We start from the raw sequence: 26,747 nt of genomic DNA, 5'->3' as shown, positions 1-26,747 counted from the left end.
TTTTACACAGGACACAGCAAGTCTTGGTGAAAATAAATGGTTCAGACTAGAATTCAAAAGACAGAAGTTGGTTTGAGTGGATCATTTAATTTCCCTATGTATTCAAGGGAGAAAAACATGTGCCTTTACAGAGGAATCAGTTTCATCCTATGTGCATTAAGGTGTCTAGAACAGATAATTATCTTCTAGATGGTGCAGTCTGGTGAGATGATTCCTACTCTTCCACAGAGTGGCTGAACCTATGAGAAAATAAAATTCAGCCGTTTACTCCTAGCTATTTCCTTAATTTGCAAATCTAATCTCTACTAATGTGTCTTTAAAAGATGATAGAACCGCCGATTAACCTGTCCTTTGTTTCATGGAGTGAAGAAGCTTTGCTCTCTTTTTATTTGATTTTAATGTATTTGTTAATGAGATTTTTCAGCCAACGCTATTAAGTTCCATTGAAAATGTAATTTCAAGTTACATTTTACTTTATTTTTAGTTCTCCCAAACCTACCTGTTCATATGACTCATCCTTTTATAGATTATGAAGGTCAGAAAAAAATATTAAAGTCACATGAACAGAATAAAAAAAATTAAATCTCATTCAAAACAAGGATAAGAAAAAGCTTATAACTTCTGCTGTAGGCCAGATTTCTACATTATTTCTACTGCTTTAGGACATTTGGCAATGTAGAGCTACTGTTCAAGCCATTGAAGATTTTTATTGTGTGAGTCATCTTAGGATGCTGTATAGAAAGATGCTAGGATGCTATATTCAAAGATTGTTCTGCTTGACACTGGGACATTTCAGTCTCTAGCAGAACAAGATGTGGAATTTCATTCACTGTGCTTAATTATAACTTTTTTTTTTTTTTTTTTTTTTTTTTACAACAGAAGACCAGATGGCTTTGAGGGTTGTTTGATTCTACTAGCTTTGACTTGAACATAAAATTATATATTTGTAACAAATTCTCCATTAGGTTACAGAAGCTATTCTGCAAGAGACAGCACCTTCATCCAAACAAGAAGAAAGATCGTGGAGAGATAATCACAACAGCCACAGCTTCTCTCATGTGGGGCCAAAGACATCTTTGAAGAAACACTTCTTTCAAGATGTGAATAGCAAAGTATGTGTTCCTATTGCCTGTAGTCCCTTTTCCACAGTTTCAAATATTTATTTAAGAGAATGCTCATAGGAGTCAAAATCTGTGCAAATGAGTGTCTTTGTATAAGCATGGTCATGTGTTTTGCAGTGGGCTTGTGCTGTGCTTCAGTTTAACTTACTTTGTACTTTTTCTTCTGGTTTTGCAGTAGCAAGAGACAAAGCTTTTTTTTCCTTTTCCAACCTAACAGAATTGCCTGTTGTTTGCAGATATGCTCTGAATTCATTGTACCTGCTACTTCACGGATTTGTTTTACAGCTAATTGCCATACCTTGCCTCAGCAAACCATAAATCCAGTATCTTGCTTTTTGAGGCCTAACTTGCCAATAAGCACTAGTGGCCATCTGCCTGATAAAGTCAGAGGAAAATCACTTAGCTTTTTACAGGCTGCAACAAGTTAACTCGGTATGTCAAATGAGATGCTTGTTTCTGACTGACTTGCTTCTATGGCTGCTCCACCACAGCCAGCATTCACAATTTCCTGCACATCTATTTAGAACATATAGATATCTAAAAATCTCATTGTCTTTTTCTTTCTCTTGGCTGTGTATTTCTTGCTTCTTATTACAAACATCCTGATTATTACAAGCTTCCTGTCTTCCTTTTGCTAGCATTCAGCTGCAATCTATTCTTTGTTCAAGTGAACAGTCTGCCTGCAGTTCCTCCTACCTATTGGAAACTAATCTCCTGACTCCATTTGCTAAAGTAAAATTTAGCTCAGATCAAGCCAATACACATCTTTCTCTGCCTGTTTAAGGACTGAAATCAAATGTAAAACATGTCAGATAAGAAAGGAGACAAGTATTCTACCTCAGTGATTACAACAGCGTGTGGCTTGAAAGCCACTAGACAGTGGCTTTAGTGAATCCTTCATGGTGTCAGATACGGAAAGAGGTAAGAAGGACTCTAAGCTGCAGATGCTTAAAAGAGAAGAATCAGTCATGTGTGAAACAGTAGCTTCAAAGAGGATGCAGATACTATGTGCCTGCCTTCAAGACTGGCTGTATTGCTAAACAATATATGTTGTTTACAAATCAAAAGGTGGAGGGTTTAGCTGCAGGAAATGGTTTTATTTGTTCTGTATTGATGCCAGATCTCCCGAGTCCCTTCTAAAACTGGGATCTTTCCATTCCTTTGTGTTCTGATGGACAGAATTACAAGTCAGACAAGTAATGTGGAATATGATATCTGCAGTTAAAAAGGCCAGTAAAGTAAAAAAATTCTCTTTGGTAGCTTACCCTTGAAAATTCCAAGGTCTGAAAGAGTTTGTTTCATCTGAACATCTCAAGCACTCTTGTGAAATGAAGGGAAACAAGAAACATTTTTTTCTACAAAGAATCCCTAAGACCTACTGAATTAATTTTTCTACTGTGGCACAAAGGCATGTGCAAAAAACCCTGTGGCTTTAGCAACAGTTCTGAGAAGGGGGAAGCTGAGGACAGCAGACTTTCGGGCTCACCATTATCTGAGGTTCACCATCCAGCCAGCACTGGATCCAATCCAACTGGAATCCAGTACAAGCATGAGCTAGACTGGTGGGCATAGTGCCCAGACGTCCTGAGTGAACTCTGAAAGAGACACATATTCTTATCTGATCTGATGGCAGAGGAAGGGCTTGCAGTAAATAGAGTGGCTGCTGATTACTTGAATCTAGAATTGAAGGTTCACGTAAATAGAACATTACAGAGAAGACCCAAATCCGTGTCATAGCAATAGATCTGAACATGGTGACTCACTTGTGTTACCTTTGTATCAGAGCTCTCTTGCTAGCAGGTGAATGCTTTCCCTCAAAGATTCTGTGAGTTTGGACAACTTTTAATTTTGGATAGAGATAAAACAAACTCTCATGCTGTTTCCGTCCAGAATTGGGAACACATCAAAGTGAATGGGATCACCTTGACTAACAGAAGTAGAGATGTACAAAAAAACAATTGGGGAGCAAGTCTACAGTACAGATTCAAGACACAGACTTTTGAAATATGTGATTTTAGAAAAGAAACCTCAAACATATATAAGAGATGTTCTGCACCTCTGAAAAATACATAGTCTGGTTGCCCATAATACTTTTATTAATTATTTCCTTTTTTTGTACTGTAGCATGACCTAGGTAGTGACCACATCAAGCTGAGCTTTAGTGAAACAAGATATTTGTCCATTTTAACTGTGTATCATGAGTGATTATTTCAGGATATGACTTGAAAGACGTAGAAGTTGGCAAAAATGTTAATATTTACTAATTAATATTTATTACTATGAATTCTTTCCAAACAAGCTGCTTTCTGAGTCCATCACATTACACACTTGGCAGGAATGAGTTGCCAGTTTCCTGCCAGACATGCAACTATGGAAAGATGTTTGTGATTTCTATGAGAAAAGATGCATGCATTTGTGTGGGTGGGAGTTTCACTGAAAGTTTTAATGATAACATTTCTTAAGGTTTTGTTTTTTTTCTCGGAAATGTTTCAGCCAATGTCAAATGTGCTTATTTCCAATCTTATTAGATGGATTTTGATGTCTAATCTTGCAAGGACATGTTATTTCCTTATCTGTGAATATTTTTCCTGAGCATTTACTAACTCTGAAACATAGAAGCATGAATTCTGGGAATATGTAGACAGACTCTCATGGCATTTGAATTTTCACTGTTTTATCCATGAGTGTTTGTTGCTTTTTGATCTGTTAGCAGGAATGTAAATTCTACATCACACAAACGGTGATATTTGAAGGTTATAAGACGTATTAATTCATGGGAAATTTCCAGAACAATTTGCTTTGTATCAGAATGATTAAGAACTGTAGATATTAGGATCTGGGAAGAAAAAGCTCATTAGAAAATTTCCAGGATTATTGTTGAGCATGAGGATCACGCAGAACATCACATTTTTAAAGTTTCTTTGGTCTAGATGGGCCCTGAGTAACACCACCTCTTGATCTCCACTGTCTGCCAGATAGCATAAATCTGTAGGATGGGAAGAACCTCAAGAGGTCACCTGGCCTGTCCTTTTGACAAGCTCAGGATCAGTGTCACTGATGGTTATTTAATCTGTGCTTTGGTAACTGCCATGAAAAAGATCCAAAATGGGCTGTCATTTTCTGCTGCCTACCTGCTCTTTTAGTTATGGAGTTTTACTTCATAGCTAAACTCCATCTTTTTTGTTGTCACCAGCTAATCAGCTGTTAGATTTTTATTGTTTTCAATGGAGATGGGAAAAAATTGACCTGCCTTGTTCATATTGGGAGTCCATTTCTTCCTCCAACCCTGCAATTCCTTTGTATCAAGGGTCTGCATTTACTGGCTACCCACATTTTCAATGAGGAAAAGTAAAAAGAACTACTGAGACAATTGATGACTTAGTTTATGAAAGTGATAGAATTGAGACAATCTATATCAATAACTTCATAATGTGTGATTAATTAAAATACTGAGTTCTTGGGTCCTTAAAAAGTGTAGAGCTAAATTGCAGTGGTTGCCTGGGTTACAGTCATTGCTATGATTTATGAAATGAACTCTTAGAATGACACCCATCTGTATGAAAACAGAGACCACACATAATTGCCTAAGTCTGTCTCCATTGCCCTGACATTATTGCTTTAAAAGCAGGTATGTTGGTGTATAATTTCAAAAGGTGTTATCCATGTGATGCATAAAAAATGAAGCCAGCAACTTTTGCAATGGTATATATAGCAACTTGGAGTACTTTTTACCGACACTGTTCTGCATGGAGGCTCCCTTAAGGATTGATTATTCTTTAGATACATAGGGAACAAACCTTACCATGTAAATGGAAACACCTCTTCTTTCTCTGTCTGGCTGAAGCTGATGTATATTTGAGCTGCTGTGGCCCTGTTGACACTTTCTGATGATGGTGAACTGGCTCAAAACTAACCAAGCAGGAAAAAAAGCAGTTCATTTTTGCCTGATTGTACTCACTGAGCTCTGTGCTTGCTCATGCCACATAAAGGAGGGGCTTGAAAACATGAGAACAGAGGGAGAGGAGTGGGACTCCAGTAATTGTAATCATAGTATCGTAGAATCTGGGGCGAGATTGGTTTGAGTTGCTGTGAAACTGCACCAATGGCTTTTCAGGTTCTCTTAAATCATGTGGTAGTTTCAGTCTTGAGATCTCTAGCAGTAAAATGATGGCTTAAGGGCTATTTTGTTCTATCAGTCTGAAATTTCTGACACAATATCTCTTCATCAAAAATAGTTTTAAATGTCTTTAGTACTATGCTATGTCTCAAGCATATTTCGACAGTTTGCCTGGTCACTTGCCTTTGAAATCATGGTTATATTTGGAGAACTCAAACATATTCAGAGAATCTGCCTGCAGAAAACATCTCTAAATTAAAAATAGAAATCATATTAATTTAACAATGGATTTTCTTAATTTCTGTACCTTTAGCATCCTTATGTGAAAGAGCTAATCAGTTGCCTATCTCCTGCTCAGAACCATTTGGTTCTTGAAAATATTTAGCTTTTCAAAATTCTACAACTTTCTGGTGTTGCAATAGGGCTTCTTTCTTGTCACTTTCCTTGTATGCACATACATTTAATTATACTGTCATTTATTAATATAAATAAGCAAATACTGCTCACAACAACTACCGATTCCTTAAGTTTCATTGGTCAAATGGAGAAAATTTTATGGCTGTCCAAAAATGGTCATAGTGACTTGTCAGAGAAGGAATTGTGCAGTCTTCTCATTTTTGTGTTTTGCTAGTCTCATGTCCGTTGAGCAACAGGTCATGGAACTGAGCAAATGAAGTTGATGGAAAATATAGGCTTTCCATGTGCTATTCACACTCACTTTCCCAAGCAGCCACCCTCCAGTGTGTGTGACGTTTCAAAATCAGAGGACCTGGTACCATTTCCATGGGACCATTTTTCATGGTTTTTTGATGTTTAGTTGTTTCTGACCATCATGTGCTTGCTCCTAGTCATTCACCAGACCAATGTATTAGAGATTCTTCTGCTATCAGTTCTGACAGATACAGGCATCATTCCTTGCCATTTCTGGGATGACTTCAGCAATGTGAGTGGTGAGACTGTGCCTTTGTCTCATACCACCAGGCATTTCTACATCAAGTTCCGTACCTTCAAAGTTTTGATCAGGCGAGAGTGCAACCTCAGTTTTACTGTCACACCAATGTAATGTTTTCTTTGCAGTTGTGAACTGCAGCCAATCATTGTGTAAAGCCCAAATATCTCATGCAGGAATTATGATCATGCAGTGATCATGCAGGAATATTGTGTGTTTCCTCTGTGCTCTGATCTAAGGTCTCCCATAAAAAATGGGGAACTGCTTTTGAGCAACTGTGATCTTTGCAGTCTAAATATCTGCTATAATTTGAAACTGCCCACATCTTATTTCACTTCTGTGGCTCTGTCTTAGGTTCCTATGAGGCTTGTGTCAGCCTTGGTTGATGGAAATGCGTAAGGGCAAAATGTAAAAAGGGTGGGCATCTGGCTGGTAAAAATGAAATGTTACACAAGAAATGTTACTGGGTTCAGCTCAGTTGTGGTATCCCAGGGAAGGATATCCTTCCTGTTCTTGGCAGGGTGGTTGAAGCGATGACTGAGAGCAGCTATTGTCCTCACACTGTGAACCTAAGATTGCCCTTGACCTGTGTAACTGTCCAAGTAGAGAGAATGTGGGAAGTAAAATGAGACCCCAAATAGAGGATTATGTAAAAAATGTGTGTGTTTGTGTTTATGCCTGCATAAAAAGATAAATATTTTCCTACAAGTTTTAAACACTTAATGAAGCTCATGTTGTAGAAAGATTTTTTATGCTATTTGAAGATGTTTATATCAACTTAATACAAATGTATTCAAACCTTTTAGGCAATAAAAAGCTCTGTGCCAAGGGCTGATCCTTTGAGATCAATGACAAAGGAACATCAAGAAAAGAAACCATCCAACTGCTCTGTTGGCAGAAGCACAACACCGACTGGCAGGAGAACACCTCATCAGGGAAGACTGACACCTTTTGAACCAGAAAAAGTAAGCCAGTAGCAAGCTTTATTTAGACTGCCTTCATTTTTGCCTGACAGTATTTTTTAGAAGCTGGATCGGGATCATGATCCCTACGTAGAAGCTGCTTGGTCCTGGTACTGCAGGGTTTTTGCCAGAAATTAGCTTAGACACTGTCAGTACACTGGGTACCTGCAGGCCAGAGCCTGGGTGAATGCTTGAAGCCTGCACCCCCTGCCCTCAGAAGAAGTTCAGAGGTGACCACATGCACCAAGCATCCAGGCATTGCATGGGCCTGTGGCTCCCTGGAGGCAAGGGGCAGAGACCATCTTGGCTCCCCAGGGGGTCTGGCAGGGCAGGACCCATCCTACCGCCCCAGCCAGGGAGAAGGGCAGGCTGGGGATGGGAGTCAGGGTCAGGACAGAATCCCAGTCATCAAAGCCCATAGTGATGAGGCAGGTCTGGGATTACATCAGGAAGTCAGCTCCTGGATCAGGGCTGGGGTTTGGATCAGTGAGGTGCATGACCAGGCACAGGCATTGCTACAATGCAACCCAACAAGGACCAAGTGTGAGAGCCACAGCTGAAAAGTGGCTCCCAAGAAAAAGAGTGGGGGAAGGCGTGGAATGGTGAACAACTGTCTCTGGCTTCTTCTAGCTCTTTCACTCACATCTCTTTCTTCACAACTGTCTGAACTAAATTAGGCACCTGCATCGTATCAGCAAGCTGGTCGTGCACACAGGCAGCTAAGCTCCTAGGAAGTGCACTCCAGCCATGTATGTCACTGATGGATCCCATGTTACAGTGAAGTATGACTGTATGTCAGGGCCTCTCCATTTTGCCTCAGGTTGTACACCAGTCCTCTCCTACTGGGCGAAGAACAGATGACAGGAAATCACCTGGAGCTGTCTCACACCTGAGTGGTTTTAAGGAGCCTAACTCATTGGCCTATGAAAAAGGTAACATTTGTGAGAATTTTCTGCTTATTCAGAGTGGTTAGCAAATGACTTGGAGACACTGGTCCCCAGCTCTTGGCTCACAGGCAATATGTTGTCACTAAAACTTTCCTATAATTCTTAGAGCAATTGTAAAACATATTTTGCAAGAGAGTGAGAATAGATGCTGCTGTTACCCACAGCAATTTACTTATTGAATTTGTTGTCCTGGAAGCCCAGAATTGGGGGAACAAATGTGTTCTGCACTTCTTTTTGGTCCAGGACAAAGCATCTTTGGGTTGATGGGCAATCTGTTAACAAACATTATCAGTATGAAAAAGCAAAGTGTTACAAGAATCTGAGAAATAGCAACTTTAAAAAACCTTCTCAGATAGGTATGGAAACGTGATTCAGCAATTTTCATATGCTTTCAATGACCCCTTTTACTTTGCTTTTTCTCATAGGCAGGTCTTTGCCCATTTCAGATAGCTCAGAAGACATGCCCCTCTCACATAAGCACAGCAACAACACTTGCAGCTTCGCACTCTGCAGTAACAATGAAGAAACAGAGGTATTTTACCATGTAAATCTATAAAATAATTCATTCAGTCTGTGATCTTATTTTTATATGCAGCACACTAACTCTCATTTAGCTGGGAAAAACACTCTTCTGGCTTTATTTTTTTACCTCTTCTCATGATAAGTACGCTCTTGAAAAAAAATATTGCAATGGCTTACAAATAATAGAGAAGATTTCTTTATCAAGATATTCCTGCACAACTGTTGAACATTAATACATTTATGTTGCTAGTTAACATTTTAGTTTTGGCTCAGGAAGAAGAGGTAAAATCTCACTAAACCTCACTAAAACTTCAGAATAAAGTGGGTTTTGTGACCACACACAGGAGAAGTGGCATAATGACATATGACAACAAAGTATCTACAAACAGTTCTCCTGCTTTTCTGGATGCTGAAGCAAAGGTTTGAACAACTTATGGTTCTGGCTCTTACATGATCAGCAACTTTCTACTTTTCATCTGCGTACTAAAATAAAAGACATCAAGATAAACAAATTATTCCATTCCCATTTCCCATGCTATGCAACGGAAACAGAAATCTGGGCAGAGAAGTGGCTGCTTCAGGCACTGTGCTTACAGCTTTTTACTGGAGCATCTCATTGCCCTGTGGGGAGCAGTACTCCTGGTTTCTTTGGATCCCACAATTCAAAGTACATCACAGCTTCAAACTGTAATTAACATTAGTTATTAACTGTTCTGGATGCTATGTACCAGATGTCAATTAAAGGCTCCTTTATGCTGTCAGACAATGCAGAGAGCACTTATTTTAATGGTAAATTGGATGTGCAACATCCTGAATAGCCCCTAGTTACATTGTTAGCATTACTTACAGCTAAGAGCCATGCCATTTGCTTTGGAAGAGTGGATCTAGCTAATGCAGGCATTTTTCCTTGCAAATCAGTAACCCAATATTCAGAGCCAGTTCTGTTCTTTGCCCCTGTGTTTATTCTCTCCATTTCCTATAATGAAGTTTCGTCAGAATGCACTCTTGTGCCCTCATTTTTGGACTTTTTCTATGCAATCTTTTGCATTTGTAAACTGAAGTTAATTGAAGTTAATGTGTAACATTTCTAGTTATGCACAAGAGATCAAAATTCATTTGAAATGCACAACAACAGCAGAAAGGACAGCTCTCCTCTGTGTGTGTGAAATGTGTTTCTTTCACAGTTGATTAAAATTAATGAAAGTAAGTTTAAGTTACTGTTTATATAACACTGTCTGTGATGTCTTCATAATACAGCCTCCAAAATCAATATTATCTAGAAGAACAGTGTTACATCAAGAAAAGAAAAAAAGTGAGGAAGAGGTGCAGGAAAAAATAGAGTATCGTGATGGAAAGGTGAGATAAAACAGGATGCAAAAATACTTGAACAGATCACGAATACGACTGCAGTATAGATGAGAATCAGATAACCAGAGACAATTATGTATCCAGTGAAGTGTTTATTCCTTAAAGGAGAGCCGAAGTGTAAAGTTCATGCCATCAATGATAGGAAATATGCATAGCTGATGGGCTGGAAATCAAGTAATGAAATTATTTTCTAATCTCCTACATGGATTTCCACTGCGACTTTTTGTTTCAGCTGCCTCATTTGTGGGCTGGGAGGAACAATATGCTTACCATTAGAAATTAAAATGTGCTAGTGGGGTAGTGATGGTGTTTTGTAGTGCAAGATTTAGGGCCATTCTTTTTTTTCCTTGGAAGTGGATCTAATGGTAGTGAGCTGTGCTAGCTGGACACCACTTGTGGGAAAAGTCTTTTGTTATACACAGCTGGCTGCACCTGGAATAGCATCAGCAAAATTGTGCTTGATGTAACCTGTCCAGTTTGCTCAAGCCACCTGCCAAAATCCTCTGCAACCCTCAGTTGCATATAAAGTGCCCGTCGTAATGAGGCCCATAGCTCAGCTTGGCAGCTGATTTTGCTCTTTTTTCTGTAAATCACTGTCTTCCAGGAGGGGATGAGTGGGCACTTCTTGCTGGCTTCCCATTGTGTCACTGCATTTCTTGCTACCAAACCGGGTAATTTTTTCCTGAGTGCCCATGTCACCTTTCCTGCACAGGACCTCAGGGATTATCTTGAAAGGCTGATTCTGTAGATGAGTCTATGCATTGGAAATTTGGTGCATTGCTGTTGGGAAAGGTTGTCTGCAATTTGACCAAGTGAGCTGGTGCTAGTTTCATTCCTGACAGACAGGCAATCTTTCCAACATGGTCGCTGTTCATCTGGGCTACATCTGAACTCAGTCCCAGATGCTCCTTCAACTACACTACTCCAAAGAGGCTTGTGCTGTTAAAACATTGCCTTGATATTGACTGAAGGCAATCTATGCCCAATTACATTTGTCAGTTCCGAGTAAGGTTTTTTGGCTAGATAAAGTTAAGACAGCAATTCAGTTTCTTTGTCTGTTCAATTCTGGGCTTCTCTTCTCAGCCTGCCAATACAGGTGTTGATTCTTGATACCTTCCAGTAAGCAGTCATGGCTTTTGCCATGTAACATTTGTTCAGGGAATACTGGTTTGAGACACCAATTCCTTTATAGGTAACAAACGCTGAGATGGGCTCTGTGAAAGCTTCTACCAATCACAGTTTCCCATCTTAGAATTAAAAAATACATCTGTTGTTTCGATCCTCAAAAGATAAATAAGTGTGAAAAAAGTTCACTCTGACATTTTTACCATTGGATTTTATTTATACAATTGAGTGGACTTCCTGGTGCAACTAAAGAGAGAGGTTAAAATGGGGATTGATGCCTTTAGAAAGAGATATTAACACTCATTTAAACTATGTAGAACTTCTTCTAGCAATACCTTTTGTATTAAGTAGGTATAAGAACATCTTTCCACTACTAACTGGCAATTTTTAAATAAAATGATTTCTAAAAAACCCGAAAATCTTGCCCTCAGTAATCATTACAATGCCTTTTTGGGGAAATATTGCATTTCTCTTCCCCAAGCATATTTATTCCTTTTTTTTTTTTTTTTCTTTTTTTTTTGGGAGGGGGGTAGGAGGGGGAGAAGGGGAGAGTTGGGAGTTATTCCCTTTTCATGGAGAGTCTGATAAAGTTGAACCCATATGGCAGACCTTTCAGTTGTCTTCTTCGTTGGACTTCACTAAATTAATTATATTACGGGATTTGATACATGCTGAAGCAAACCAGCTGCCATAGTAATCCCAGAAAAATTGATTAACCAGAGGCTATGCTAGCTATTGACCAATGCATTGTTTGTAGAAGAGCATGCTGATGACATTATTGCCCCCTGTTGTTAAGAAATCATCAGCAATTTTGCAGACCTCTGCATGCAGCAACACTTAATTCTCCAGTACTTAATGCCTGTACAGGCTTATTAACTTGGAATAAAATGGTTGTCAGCACATGTCACCAGTCTGTGTTAATACATCAAGTTCAATCATTTTAGTTCACACAATCCAGAACTGGGGTCCCTTGTGTAGAATTTGTACCAGCATAAGTGAAATTAGTACAGACAGTAACTCACTTTGGTCAAGTGAAAACCTAAATGGCTTTACTTTTGCCACAGAGCTGTGTGCCTTACCTAGCTCAGCAGAAAAACAAGGTGGTGGGGTGGGAACTTATGCTGAGTGCTACAAGTTCATCTTGTGAAAATTACTTCTGGTCTCTTTTACAAACAAATGAGGCAAAAAAATTGTACCTGTGCCGCAGAGAGTTTTTGAAATATGAAGGCACTGTGTGACTTACTTCCAGCTCCAATTTAATTGGAAGGCAGTGCAATGTTCCTTTAACTTAATTTACATTAGATACTCTGTGTGTTTGAAGGTAGAAGAGGTGCTTACTGATGGACGTCGAATCATCACTTTCCGCAATGGTACTAAAAAAGAGATCAGTGCTGATAAAAGGATGACCACGATTAACTTTTTCAATGGAGATGTAAAGAAGATCATGCCAGATCAGAGCATGGTGTGTAATATAATTTTTTCTTTAAGGAAAATGAAATTATTAAGAGATGTTCCAACAAGGTCCTATAATTTATCTTGATCTATCAGTTCTGGGAGAAATTGATGAGGTGTTGGTTTAACAACCCTGGGTGGTGACACTGCTTCATCTACAAGGACAAAAGTGAAAAGAGATTAAGGTAACACTCAAAGGCACAAATGGGTAGTTGGCCAAGCGGATTAAAGAGACTGAAAGAAGGCAAAGGGCAGGGGCAGTCATCTGAAGTAAGGACTATTTTTTAGACATTTTTCAGACAGGTAGCACAGGGGGTTCTTCCCCCTCGGCATTATACAAATATAAATAGTTTATAATAATGTAAGCTAGAGTGGAAATAAGTGAGGCCTTGGCAGCAGTGGGCCTATTTTAAATTAATAGTGCATGGATGGGAGCCAAAGCAAAGAGATGGGAAGATGACTTTCATGCATGCACTGTTGTCTTGCACGCTACAGAGATGAAAGTAGCAGCATCTAGACACACCTAGAAGGAGGGGTGTGACTGAGGAAGGAACAGAAATGCAAACATAGCTGCTTTTGTTGATGGCAGATACAGAAAACGGCCTTGAAATTACTTTTTTAAGATGGCTTATTTTTAAGCACATTATTATGGTTGAATCTGCTTATGCAAATATTGTGAACATGTTACAAACCCTTGACTTTCCTTCCAGATTTATTATTATGCAGATGCACAGACAACCCACACTGTTTATCCAGATGGCCTGGAGGTGCTGCGGTTCCCTAATAATCAGATAGGTATGCAAGAGCTCATAAATGTCAAATACATGTGTAGGAAGGTTTCTGTTATGAAAATACCCTCTGATTCTGACTGCAGCAGCCTAGGTTTTCTCTTCTCCATCTACATTGTCTTTGCATTTGAACTCCAGTATGTTCCATAATTTTACTGCTCAGTTTCCTCCTAGAAGGCAAAGAAAATAATGGTTGCAAATCCATCTCTTCTAGGTTTGATTATCTGATTATTTGATTTTTTAATTTCTTTAGCAGTATGCTGGTTATCTCCATCATCAGCACAATGTCCAAAATAATCTGATCTAGCTCTGTGCAGAGCAACATGAAAGAATACTAGACAAATGTTTTACATCTTCTTTTCCACAGAGAAACATTATCCTGATGGCACACAAGAAATTGTGTTCCCAGATCACACAGTGAAATGCCTCTATAGTGATGGATTCAAGGAAACTTTTTTCCCAGATGGTACAGTAGTTAAAGTAGAAAAGTAAGTCTGGTGTAAATAAAAGGAAACAGGTGTTGTGCACAGGTACAATGATCTGACGTGTAAAACCACGGTTAGGTTCTGCATGGCTGAGAAATTTCCAGATGAAAGGAGAAAGGATTTGTAAGGTTTTGCTACAAGGAGGCACTGACAGTTATTCACTTTTGTATTGTGTGATAGAAGAACATGTATCACCAGCTAAGTGGAATATTTCTCATTTAGTCCCATATGACTTTACACTGGCTAGCATTCATGGGAGATCACCAGTTGGCTGTGTTAACAATGAGGGTACTAAAGGACTCAGGATGAGGACTCCTGAGCTCTATTCCTAGTTTTTTGACTTCCTTTCTGATCCTGGGCAAGGCATTTCATGTTTTATCTCTCTATTCCTCCATGTAAATGAGGAAAAATAACAACAGGATTTTCTTACACATAACTCTTCCAGGCATAGGGAAGATCCTGTTGTAAAATACATTTAGTGCTTGCAAAATGCCTTGAGATCCCTGCATGAAGAAATAATGTGAAATGCAGATCCCACCATCCATTAGGTATTATACTATGTATTGAAGTACGTTTGTATTGTAATCTTATTGTGAGATCAGATCTCTAATGCCATCCCATGTAAATTCTGAAGTGAATTATGAGCTGAGAAAGTTGTGACTTGACATTATTTTCCACTTTCATTGTGTCACATTAGACAGCGCAGTGAGACAGGCTAATAACTTCATACGTGGCTCTTTGTTTCAGGAACGGAGATAAAACAGTGATATTCAGCAATGGCCAAAAGGAGGTTCAGACCGCACAGTTCAAAAGGCGGGAGTACCCAGATGGCACTATAAAAACTGTGTACTGCAGTGGCAGACAAGAAACCAAGTACTCCACTGGACGAGTTCGAATCAAAGATAAGGGTAATGTTATCCTAGACAAGAAGTGATTCCACCCCTCACAGGGTTGGACTGTACATAAGTAGCTCAGCACATTTTCCCAGCATGTCAGACCAGTTAGGAAGAGTTAAGCCTTATGAAAATGAATGGATGGATCTGTAGGGCTGAAATTTACTTTGGTTCAGTGGCAGATGCTCAGTTTGGAACGACCTCACCTGAATGAACTGTCTCTTGAATGAGACTTGAAGGAAAAGGAGTTGTACCCTCTTCGTGTAACACTAAGATAAATGCCCACAGTACTTCTCATCAAAGTGTTCCACAATGCTGATCTCACTTTCCTTTGCTTTTCTGCTATTTAGTTACAAAAGTGACTACACTCAAGGAGCATGGCATAAGAACCTCCAATCCAAAAAGCTTTTTTAATTTCAGCTCAGTGCTGCCTTATGCTGGCTAAAACAAATCTACTGGTTTGGGGCTGTTTATTTTTTCTCAGTTAACCATCCCAAAAAACATGGACGTTATTAATATTTTCAGTTTGGTTGAGTTCTTTGGAGCAGAAGATCCCAGGATGCATCAGGCCTTATAGCAAGCTGTACATTAAACCAAAACCTGAGCAGGAGTTCAGTGAACAGTCACACCACTGGATGTCTCTTCCAATGTAAATTATTCAATAATTACATGACCATAATCTACAAAATCTGTCTCATGAATATGAAGACAAAATGTAATGTTTATTCCATTCTGGTCATTATTCTGGATGAAGCAGCCCTTTCTTTTTCCTCCAACAGTCTTTCCACCTTTGTGGACCTCCTCTGTGTTGCTTTGTTTTTCAGTTAACCTCTCCCACTACTGGGTCTGTTCTTCCAGTAGTCAAAAATATTTCTGGTCAGTGAATCTCTCTAGCTTCAAGGCTCTTTGGATTGCACTCAATACCTAGGGGAATTAATCATTTATCAGATGCTGCTTTCAAATGCCTTTCCCTTAGACTGCCTGTCCATCATCTGTCTTGAATTCTTCCAAAGCACTGAAGCATTTCCCCGGTAGAGCTCAGCTCATCACCTGCCCATTGACTGAGAAGACCAATTATCTCCTCATGCCCTTCAGATCCCTATAGAAACAAACACACGTTCATAGCATGCAGCTTTAGCCTCTTCTCACACCTAAATGCAAAATAATTGCAATATTATGGTATTGCTTTCTTCTCTTGAGTTTCTAGTGGGTCACACTGTTGACAAATCATGATTCAAATTACAGAGCATCTCTGGAAGAAACAGATTGAATACAGCAAGAAGCATTGCTAATACTGATCCTACATACACTGCAGTTCATGAATTTAAATATGAAGCCCTGAACATCCACAAAGTTTGATGTCAGCTTCTGTGATAATAAAATTGCATTGTTTTTTCTTTACTCCTGTATAACAAAGGAAAAATTTATAAACCTGTGCTTTTCACTAGTGAAATACTGAATACATTTGATGTGTTTTGTAAAAGGAAACTCCAATTAAAAGAAATCCAAGAGATCATTGTTTCTCATGTGTTTCACTAAGATTTTCAGTTTTGTGTTGTCTTACACTTAAATCTATGTTGTGTTTTTTTTCTCTCAATTAAGCATCACAAAAAAGTGAATGTGATTAATGTTTTCAGTGTGCCTGGGAAACCAGATATGATATTAATGTTTTTTAGAGGACCACTGTTTTTATTTCCAGGAATTCCTTTTAACAAAAGGACCTGTTCTCCAGTTAATATGCTGACATTCTCTGTTTCCACAGTAATACAGAAAACAGTCTTTGCTTGCAGCTTTTAGCCTTAAATCACCATTTGCCATTCAATAACCTATGCATATAACCTCTTCCAATTGCAATTTAAATGTTTGTGTGCTGCTTGCTCCTTGCTTCATTAAGCACACTCTACTGTACTTTCAGGAAGCATTCTGATTCTGGAATAACCAGGCCTGCAAACCTGCACAGATGTAACAGATGGGTGTGTATGTACCAGTCTCTAAAACTGCCTGCACACAGACATGCATGTGTGCAAACACCTTGCTTATGTGTGTAGTCACCTTGTTAGCTCCTGCACACAAGGAAATTGTAATGGTGTAGAAGTATGGACCTGGTTCTACTGTCTGGCAAATCAACAGCAGAACTTCCATCGGCAAAGTCAAAGGGTGAGACTATTGAGGATTTCTCAGGTACTTTTATAAATCAGTCTGTGGCCACCATTTTTATGAAGACATGTTTTTCAAGTAATATTTTGCAACTAATAGCCAAGGGATTACTGAAATTAGGGGCACAAATTTGGTTTCAAAAGGAGGAGACAAAAAACACCTTTGTAAACTACAAGCTCTGTCAATTTTGTTTCAGAATCCTTCACGGACCCGTTAGGACACATGCCATATTATTTTTCTCAGACCGATTTTCATATCCTAGCTCCTCTACCTTCCACTTGCATTAGTTAACCAGAAGCAGTAATGGCTCTACCAACTACAGTTCATTGTTGCAGCAACACAAATAACCCAATTTAAACTGCTGCCAATTTTACTATCTTTTGTCCTAGAGGGTTTATAGCTAACAACATTTTATTAATCCTTCAGGGAGAAAGAAGACACTTGGAAAAAACTGCTTCTTGTCTTTCCACAGGTTTTCTGGCATTAGCAGAAGCATGCTACAGCCAGTGTTTGGCCTCAGTTTGGATTAGAATTTAAAAAACACTATGACTTCTGAACAGAGTTGCTTCCATTGAAACAGCTGGGGGCAGCAAAGATGTACAAGAGAAGGGTAGTATTTCAATAATCACTTCAAATGCTTCAGTTCAGCGTTACTGTCTTTCCATGCATGGCTGATCACCAAAGTTTTACTGCAAGCAAAACAGAGCTGCCTAAACACTGTACCCACCAGGCTGGTAATGCAGAGGTTTAATCCAGTTTTCTCAATGTGATTATTTACAGTTTATATTCTGCCCTCTTTTACCTTGAGAAGCCTAAGAAAAGAAGCAAAGACCGCTGAGAAAAACAATACACAAAGACTGGCATTTCTGAAGATGTTTTGAGAAATGGAATTCTCCATTTTTATTCTGGTATTACTTTAATTTTGCAAGAATTACTTTTAAAAATTCGTCAGTACTTTGATTTTCAAAATAATCTCTCACTGTAATTGATAAATTACATTTTTGTTACTTCTGTATTGTTTCTGCAACCTCTCTGTCTAATACAATGTCAGTGTACACCCACCTCCTTCAAGCTAAAGTTGTCATTTGTGATATGTTTATATAACCTAACATGAAGTTACATAGAAGTCAAAGAGGCTGCCCTTTTCTTTGTGTTCTGCTGTTTTGATGGTAACTGTTTGCTCAATAATTTGTTTATTTCCTTTATGATGCTCTTTACATCTGTTCCATCCCTGGAAGCTTGAAGTGCAGCTTCATTGAAAGGAAAAATAAGGACAAAATCTCCTACCCGAGGGATAGGCCTCTGGTCTTTATCAGAAAGGAAATAAGGGTGCGTGGTTAACTTGTAGTTGCGGAAGTCAGGTGCAGGTAACGAGTGGCTGATTTGGGCAGACTTGTGTGGACAATGCCCAGCTACTGGGAGCTGTATATTTTCAGCTTCAGCTTTTGTCTGGGAGTGTGTTTTTGGCATGTTCATCCTTTCCCGCAGCTGGGAAGTCAGTGTTTTTCTTGGATGTGGTATGGCACTTTTCTTAGTCACAGTAGCCACCTTACAAATTGATGGTCTTGCAGCCTGCAGGGCAGGTTGTACAGAAGAAGCAGAATTATATTTAACCACTTTTCGACGAGTAAGTAAGCCAGGAGCCTCCCTGGTGGTGTTTTCACCAGCTGTGTTCCAGGGTACCCGCCTTCTGCCAGCCTTTGTCCCAACCACTTGGTTTTGCCTGTAAGTGTCAATCTCTTTGTAGTTCAGCAGCTGAATAATATCATGGAGAAGTTTCCTTTTCACAGTATCATCAATGGAACAGTCTAAACACAAGGCCGGATTGCAGTTAACTTCTAAAAGCCATGGCTTGAACTTGTCATCAATCAGGATGTCAAAGCCAAAAAGCTCAAAGCAATTGGAAGCCACTGGTAAGGGGGTTACAGCAAGCAGGGTGAGAATCACTATGTTATTGATCTTCTGCCAGAGGACCATGTCATCAATCCCACATACTCGAAGGTAAGAACGAAATTGCTGAATGTCCATTTGCAGCCACAGCCAATCCCTTCTTTATATGTTTTATATGAAAATCCGTATTTGTTGATGCTCGTGTTTGTTAGGTGGGCATAGATGTTGTCCAGAGAATCAAGGTCAAACTTTTCTGAGGCAAACCTCACCAGTCCTTCTTCATAAGTGTAAACAGTGAGGGGGCAAAAGCTGGTGACACACACATAGAGGCGCAGATCCAGTTTATACCCTGAAATGAGGAAGGGGTTGCTGATGTACTTCTGCACAATGACTGTACAGTCATATTTTAAGTCCTTAATGTCTTGGAAAATGTGTATGCCTTTTCCACCGGAATGATCCACAGGTTTGCAAATCCAGAAACTAGGTCTTCTGCCTACTGACTGTCTCTCCTTGCTGTATTCTGCTATAAATTTGATATAGTCATGGGGCATGATGAATGTCACCGGACTAAATTCATAGAGAGCTGATCCATATGCTCCTTTCATACGTTTCAGATACCTTGCCAAATAGTCTTTTCTGGCGATCCGAACAGCTTCTGGGTAGTGGTTGAGCCTCTGCCATGGTTTAATGCTGTGATGGTCTGTCAGACTGAAAGGTGAGTTCCGCCAGTACAGGTTCCAGTCTGCATCATCTTGCTCCTTTTTGTCAAATTCAGTCCAGCCCCGTTCCAGTAAAACCTCACGGACAATTGCAGGGACATTCTCATGGAGACGGAAAACCAAAGGCCTCAAGATACCTCTTGTACCATAGTTATCTCCTATAATTTCCATCTTACTAGCTGAAAGAAAACAGAATTGCCAGGAAGGAAACAATGAAATTAATGCCACAGACCGCGCCAGCAGCCATCACCCTCACTGTACTTTTAATGGCTGTCACTCCCAGTGAATTCACAAAGCGTGTCACCCCTGCACATTTCTATGGTCCATAACTGAGAAGACAAAGGCTGCATTCAAGCTGAAAGACACATAAAAGGGCATTGATTCCAGATAGCTGTTAAAGCAGCCCAAAGCATTGATTGGTGCAAAGTTATAGGTCTCCACACTTTATTTACTTTTATTTTGCAGAAGCTTACTGCAGCATTAGTTGTCTCAAAGCTTTTCTAATTCTTGGATAGTTAGAATTTTCTTTTTGGGTTTGTTGTTTTGTTGTTGTTGTTTTTTTTGCAATTGCCTTGACCCTAAAGGCTGCAACTTTGTGTAGTAAGACTTGCTGTGTGCTGCTCCATTGCTGAGACATTCTGCTACCTATCAGGTTACCCTGCTGTGAGTAAAACTATGGTAGATAGTAGTAAAACACACACTGATTATAATGTTCTTTTCCTCCTTTGACATAAGCTGATTTAATTCACTGATAATCTTCTGCTATTCCTCCAGTGAGCTCCTCACCAGTTCCTGAAGCACTGGCACATTCTTGTCTCATTGCTTTCCTCTCAAGAAAACAACGTCCCACAGAAATATGTGTAGATCCTGAATGAAACACGATTTCCCATTTTCTACAGTGGAAGTAGGTGATGGCGCCCATCTATTTTTATGAGTAAGAAGCACATTTTGAGTTATTTTGGGCATAGCAATTCTCACATAAACAGTTAATGAAGTGCACTCTTCCCTCGCCAGCTACTTAAAAAATTTACAGGACTCAAGCTAGAACACATGTCCTACTGGCTGGTGGCATAGGGGGCAAAAAGTCCTATGAACCTGTAGATTTGAGAGTGTTGCTGTTTCTCTCAGTTTTAATTTCCTGAAACCCTACAGAGCTGCTCCCTGATGATTAGACTCAGCATTTGGAATGGAGAGTGTCTTGGATAAGAGATGACACAGCATTAACGTACTGACCTCCACCTCCTCTCCAAAAATAGCAAGAAAAAGAAATGGGTGAGACATTTGCTAGACAAGGCTCCTGACCATCCTATTGCCAGTGACATCCTTGCTCTTTCTTTTCAGGTTGAGTTTTAGACTCCAGAATGTGTAGCCTCTGCCTTCCAAACAACTACAGAAAGGAGTGGAACATGTCACACCTGGAAGTACTCAACACAGTGTGCAGCTGGGTTGGCCATGGATGCTTTTTCTGTCAAAAATTTATAACTTGTTGAAATGGAAAGCTTTTTCCCAGAGAACAAAAGTAATCTTTTGCCAGCTTTTTTTATTTCATTTGAATCTTTGATTTGAAATTGTTGGAATGTCTTATTTTCATCTTTTTAAAGACAATGGTTCAGCCTTTTTCTAAAATGCTAATTTAGTTTAAAACTAAAGCACAAATATGAAATTAAATGCTTAACTACTGTCAAAATGTAAATTAACTTAATTAAAAAGTTTTGCAAGTCACAAAACAACTTAAAAATTGAATGTGAAACACAATTAAAAAATTATTGCAGGATGAAAAACCTATGTTTCTCCCTCCACTGACATTTGGTGACACTCTTGTATAATGTACAGTCTTCTGCCCAATGCATTCTGCTGCTGCTGACAGGCTCTGAGGGGTAACCACAAGCAGTCACAGGGCTCTTCTACAAGCAGCGTTGTGGAGTCTGTAACAAGTGTGTCACAATGCAGAGAGCAATGGGGGCTTGAGAGGAGGAAGCTTATGGAGAAGGAATGCCAAGGTATTCCAGTGAGGCTGGGAGGCAGGGCTGTGGTATCAGAAGTATGCAACTACTTTAACACAGGACTGTAGAGTGTAGGTTAAAAATAGTCCTGGAACATCTTTTATCCTGTAGTGAGGGAATCTGCCTAAAAATGAAGGGATTTGAAGCAAGCTTTGGTCCAGGATGTAAGGAATGAGGCTTTTACTGAAAGAGAGACCTTAGGCCTCATTAATGGGCTGAGATTGGGCTCAAATTTCGAATTCCTGTATACAATGACTTTCTATATTCCAAAGTAATATGTAATTCTATATTCCAATAAATATGTATACTAATGTGATGTTTTCCAGTCAGGAGTTGCAGTACCCTTCCATCTCAGGTTTAAGCTAATGTTGGAGGGAAGCAAAATCTAAACTGCACTGGGCTGATTTCTCTGGAATGTCCTTAGAGATCAAAGATTCCCCGCCCATACAGACTGCCACTGATTCTCATTAGACCTTTCCTCGGGTGAGGGGTTTATAGGAAATAGGAGGGAAACATAACTAGGTACCAAAGCACAGTCATGATGTAATAGGATTTACATAAAATACCATGAAGGGGAAGGAAGTCTTGCCGTGTCTCTTGCACCCAGTGCTTCTTTTCAGACTCCAGAAAGTTGGGGGCTTGCTGCTGAGTTTGCACAACAACCTAACACACAACCAGTCTGGTCCAAGGAAATGTTTGTTATGTTTGCTTCCAATTTCTTTCCTGGGAGTTCTCTTTCTGGTTTGCTTTTTATACAGCACTGTCACATGACAAAATGGGAAAACAAACCAAACAAAAAAAACCCACAACAAACAAACAAACAAAAACACAACAAACAAAAAAACACAACTAAACAAGTTTTCTAGTAGCTGGCTCAAATAATTGGACAAAGATTAATTAAGAAAAAAAAGATGTAATTGAAAGTAGCCATGCTAAGCATTTGAATGAATCAACTTAAAGGCTGCAGTTAGCTTTGTCTTTTCTGCACTGCTTGGCATTGCTACTAGCAGTGTTTCAGTGAAAGCCACTGTTGCACATGAATCCCGTGCTTGGTAAACTGTGCCATCATGGCCTCCACTAGGTGATCATAAATTAAGCTGTTGGTAATGTCTGAAAAATGAAGCCTGTTTTGGTGGTTTGTTCATGTAATCTTGTATTAATGGAACATCTTTCATACGTCTGGCATTCAGACAGTAGTTGGCAGGAAATCAGGGCATCAAGCCTAAAAACGGTAGCTTCAAATTCCCTGATAACTAAGTATAAAGAAAATATAACATTTTACTTAACAAAGAACATCTACCCAAAGTCACACCATATAACCAGAAGCTCTTGAACTGCAATTATGACACTAACTCTAGGCTTAGACATTGGTCTAAATGAATGAGCACAAATTTCACTCTCTTCACTCTTAATAAATGTGAGCCCAGATGAGCACCCATCTGTTCATTAGTCTGCATTCCCAGAGGGCTCCATGTTCAGCCCACTCCTTAGTAACTTGGAAACCCACTTGTGTGTTTGCAGGCATTCTTCCACAACGCAAAAAAAGCTACAGCTGTCTCTGACCACGCTCAAGTTTAACACCTACCGGCTGCTGTTGCCATCTGGCACCCAGAAGCAGAGACCTCCCCCCCGAGTAGAGCAGGGCATCATCGTCTGTGCCCTTATGGCTCCAGGGCCATGCAGCTGCACCAACGCTACAAGAGTGGGCCCTGCACCGGCATCCTGAGAGAAGCACTCCGGTGAGCAGAAGGGTTGGAACTGGATGATCTTTCGGGTCCCTTCCAACACAAACCATTCTATGATTCCATGATTCTATTATTCATGTGGGCTGTTCACAGGTTCCAGCTGCTCAGTTTTACACCTATGGGAGGAAACACAGCCCTTAATGGTCAGGCATCAAAAGTACATGTTTGCTGAGTTAATGCACAATGCCTCTGTGTAATTAAACTCCGCAGACTGACTGGCAGCCTTTCCTACCAAGCCTTTAAATCCTCAGGGTAACAAATCGTAACACACCCTGGAATCTGCCTTGCCTTGGGATTTAATTTCAGAAATAACCACTTCAACTATTTCTTGCGGTGATGATTTCCGCCTGGCACACCACCCCGCTTCCTCCTGCCTGTCCCAGGCTGCCGAGCTTCCTCCCGCCGCTCCTGCAGCCGCCCCGGCCAGCGCCGGGGCACGGCTGCCGCACACGTCCCTGCGGGCACCGAGCCCGCCCGCGCCGCGGACGCATTCACGTTTGGAGCCGCGGTCGCTGGCGGCGTCGGGGCAGGGGCCCGGCCGAGCCCCTTCCTCCCCGCGCTCGCACGTCGTCCCCGGGCCCGGCGGGCCCCGCCACCGCCGCCGGTCCGCCCTGCTCTCCGCCCGGACCGCTGCGTGCTCCGCCGCCTGCTCCGGCCCCGCACCGGGAGGGCGGGCAGCTGCAGGGAGCTTCGGGGCCTAGCGGCGAGCCCCACCGGCAGGACGGCAGGCAGGGCCGAAGGGAAGCACCGGCGGCCGCCGCGGGCTGCTGCGTGGCGACGGGGAAGGGAAGGGCGAGGCGGGCCCTCCCTGCTTCCCGCCCGCCCGCGGCCCGAGGCGGGCAGGCGCAGGCGGGAAGCCGTGGCAGGGTTCGCTCCAGCTGCCCTGGCTCTTCCCTTGCAGGGGCTGTGGCTGCTGGTTGTTGTAACCGCCCACAGCCCTTTTACCACAGCCGGCCGGGGAAGACGCACGCCAGGGCTCCCAGAAGGGGGAGAACCAGTCACCTGCGTCTCCTCCTGTGTCTCCCCACTTGCGGCCTTTGCTCCTTACCTGCTGCCTTCGCTCAAGGTGCTCCCTTCAGCCTCGGATGGAGGCACCAGGCTTAGCTCTGCCACATGCCCACAAGGCACCTCAGGCCTCTCAGGCCTTGTGGAGGGATCGTGCTTCGTGGGTCCACGCGCCCTCAGAGGCTTGGGTGTCCTGAGGGCTGCAGGTGCCGGCTGAGCCCCGGCATATCTCCCAGCTCCCGTGCGTGCATCTGAGACCCTCCAGCTGCTTGGACCTTTGGCTTATGACATTATCTGCCTCATGAAAACAGTTACTTGATGTGTCAGTATTAATTCCTTGAACTTGACTATCTTACCTGCAGATGAATGCCATAATCCACAAGCTCCCCAACACCTATGTCCTCAGCAGAGATTGGTGTGTCACCCAGTGTCAGTCCCTGAAGACTCTGGAAGAAATGGCTCAGCTGTCCTTTCTCAGGGCCTCTCCTCCTGTCTGCCAGAGGTGGTTCCTCATGTGTTGTCCTCATTACCTGCATTGTCTCGGGGTTCTCTTGCATGAAGAATGACTTTCTTCCTGTACCTCTGGAGAAGCATAGTTTGGAACTGAAGATACCAGGGAATACAGGGCATTAAGTAGACAACCATTGGCAGGCCTATTACCCATTCCCAGTTTTAGCACTCTTGATGGTTTCAGGCACCTGACTGGGAAGGTATTTGTCTGGCTTCAACTTCAAACTGGAAATCTAGTGTCCAATGAGATGGCTACAGCTGCATTTGTTGACCTCACGCAGTCAGAGTCAGACTGATAAAAGCTGTTTCTTCATTGCAGGAAGAACACCATTGTTGCTGTGAGATATGAGCTTGTGTGGTAGTGAAACATGGGGTGAAGAAGGGTGAGTCTACCTGCACCCTGGCTGAGCCCTCCCCACAGACAGACCTAAGCTGCTTGCCATCTCCTAGACAAAAGCAGAGCTTGTGGAGTCTTCCTTGGACTTAAAAGGACAGAGGCATCACACCACAGCAACCTCAACCATAATTTTGTTTCTTCTAGTTCAGTGAAGAGGTGTTCCTAGCTGAACTTCTGCCCAAAGCTTTTTTGATATCCCAGCAAAATCCCTATGGCCTTTGTAGCGAACAAAACCACATATATTTTATAACTGTGTACTGTCCGTGCATAATGATATCCTGAAAGGCAATTGCTGTTTACATTGTGCCCAAGACAGATAGGCACCTTTATTCTCACCCTGTCTGAAGAGTAAGCAAGTTCACTGCATCACCATGCATAACTGTGGCTTTCATTTCAAGGTAACAGTTTTGCCTCATGCTACCCATGGGATGGAGGAGGTTTTTGTACCCTTATTTCACGATTGGGGAAATAACTGCAGTACAGTTCTGTAACACTTGTGGCAAAATCAAGTGTGGAAAACAGTTCTCCAAACTACAGGCCACGGGGTCCTGTCTCCCATGCTGGTGTGGTGCCAGTGATACTGGGGTTCTCTCCAAGGTCAGATCATCTTTTTCTTGCTCCTTGGTATCTCCTTGTGATTTCAGCTGGAATCTGTGGAGTGAGAAGCTCTTTGCTGGAATGCCATTGCTGAATTTTACTGTGGACAAATCCTAGTCAGAGTACAAAACAACTAGGAGATGTGCTGGGTTGATCCTAGTCATCAACAAAATACCCACCTGTCACGAGCTGATTAGTTGCTCACTTGCTCCCCATACCAATGGGATGGGGAGACAATCAGAAGAGCAAAAATTAGAATTTAATAGGTGAAGAAAAACTGCGTGTGCAAGCAAAGCAAAATAAGGAATTAATTCACTGCTTCCCATCGGCAGAAAGGAGTCCAGCCACTTCCTGGAGAGCACGACCTTCACACATGTAGCAGTTGATTGGGAAGGCAGGTGAGGATTTGGAGAAGTGTTTCATTGTCTGCTCTTGAGGTGAAATCAAATTTGTGTATCAGATGGAAGCAGGGAAAGTGAGGCAGTTGTAGTCACTGTGCAGCTGGGAAGCCATCAGGATTCTGCAGCCACAGCATGTCTTTGAGCTGACAGGGCAAAGGAATGAGAGAAAGGTGGATCTGTGAGGGAGCCCACCTGTCACCTTAATTTTTGCAGGCCATAATGGACTAACTCTACTTAATTGTATAAAACCTGGAAAAGCAGCTTATCATATGAAAAGCCATGAAGGAGCCCAGGTGCTTGGGGACAAGAAATGTTAGAAAGGTAGTAAAGTAGCATGAAAGATAATATTATTGAAAAGCCATAACAATTGGGGGATTTTTTCCCCCTATAATTTGTATTATTGATTCATAACATGTTGTCACACCATATGGTGCCTCATCTTCCTGTTACGGTTAATAACTGAGAAGTAGTTTCAAATGTTAGCTCCATGACATGCAGCAACTTAACTAGCTATATAGTTTATTTCCAGGGGCAGTACTAATCTTGGAGGTGAACAGCATTTGTCTTCAATTTCTTTTATGCTGTCTGCCTTAC

General features: G+C 41.2%; 2 protein-coding genes across 2 annotated transcripts in view; one reads left to right on the top strand and one right to left on the bottom strand.

Moving 5' to 3' along the window:
* The window catches only part of LOC127383008 (centromere protein J-like), a 31,634-nt gene extending 15,422 nt beyond the window's left edge, over positions 1 to 16,212 (top strand). Inside the window, exons 9-17 of the mRNA XM_051615282.1 lie at positions 966 to 1,112; positions 6,994 to 7,152; positions 7,970 to 8,081; positions 8,522 to 8,628; positions 9,876 to 9,974; positions 12,433 to 12,573; positions 13,274 to 13,358; positions 13,719 to 13,839; positions 14,584 to 16,212. Of these exons, the coding sequence (XP_051471242.1) occupies positions 966 to 1,112; positions 6,994 to 7,152; positions 7,970 to 8,081; positions 8,522 to 8,628; positions 9,876 to 9,974; positions 12,433 to 12,573; positions 13,274 to 13,358; positions 13,719 to 13,839; positions 14,584 to 14,770 (1,158 nt within the window). The 3' untranslated portion in view covers positions 14,771 to 16,212. The remainder of the gene's footprint in view (positions 1 to 965; positions 1,113 to 6,993; positions 7,153 to 7,969; positions 8,082 to 8,521; positions 8,629 to 9,875; positions 9,975 to 12,432; positions 12,574 to 13,273; positions 13,359 to 13,718; positions 13,840 to 14,583) is intronic.
* A 1,547-nt stretch (positions 16,213 to 17,759) lies between these two features.
* Positions 17,760 to 24,100, bottom strand: TTLL2 (tubulin tyrosine ligase like 2). Its single transcript, XM_051615273.1, is given in 5 exon segments — positions 17,760 to 18,901; positions 18,904 to 19,674; positions 20,282 to 20,417; positions 22,065 to 22,258; positions 23,084 to 24,100. Coding segments are annotated over 5 exon segments (2,016 nt in total). The 5' UTR covers positions 23,100 to 24,100; the 3' UTR covers positions 17,760 to 18,002.
* Positions 24,101 to 26,747: the final 2,647 nt, after the last annotated feature.

Source organism: Apus apus, chromosome 3 (assembly GCF_020740795.1).
Source record: "Apus apus isolate bApuApu2 chromosome 3, bApuApu2.pri.cur, whole genome shotgun sequence".
In the NCBI taxonomy this organism is placed as follows: Eukaryota; Metazoa; Chordata; class Aves; order Apodiformes; family Apodidae; genus Apus; species Apus apus.
Note: the sequence above shows the minus strand (reverse complement) of the source record. Positions and strands in the feature narration are given on the sequence as shown.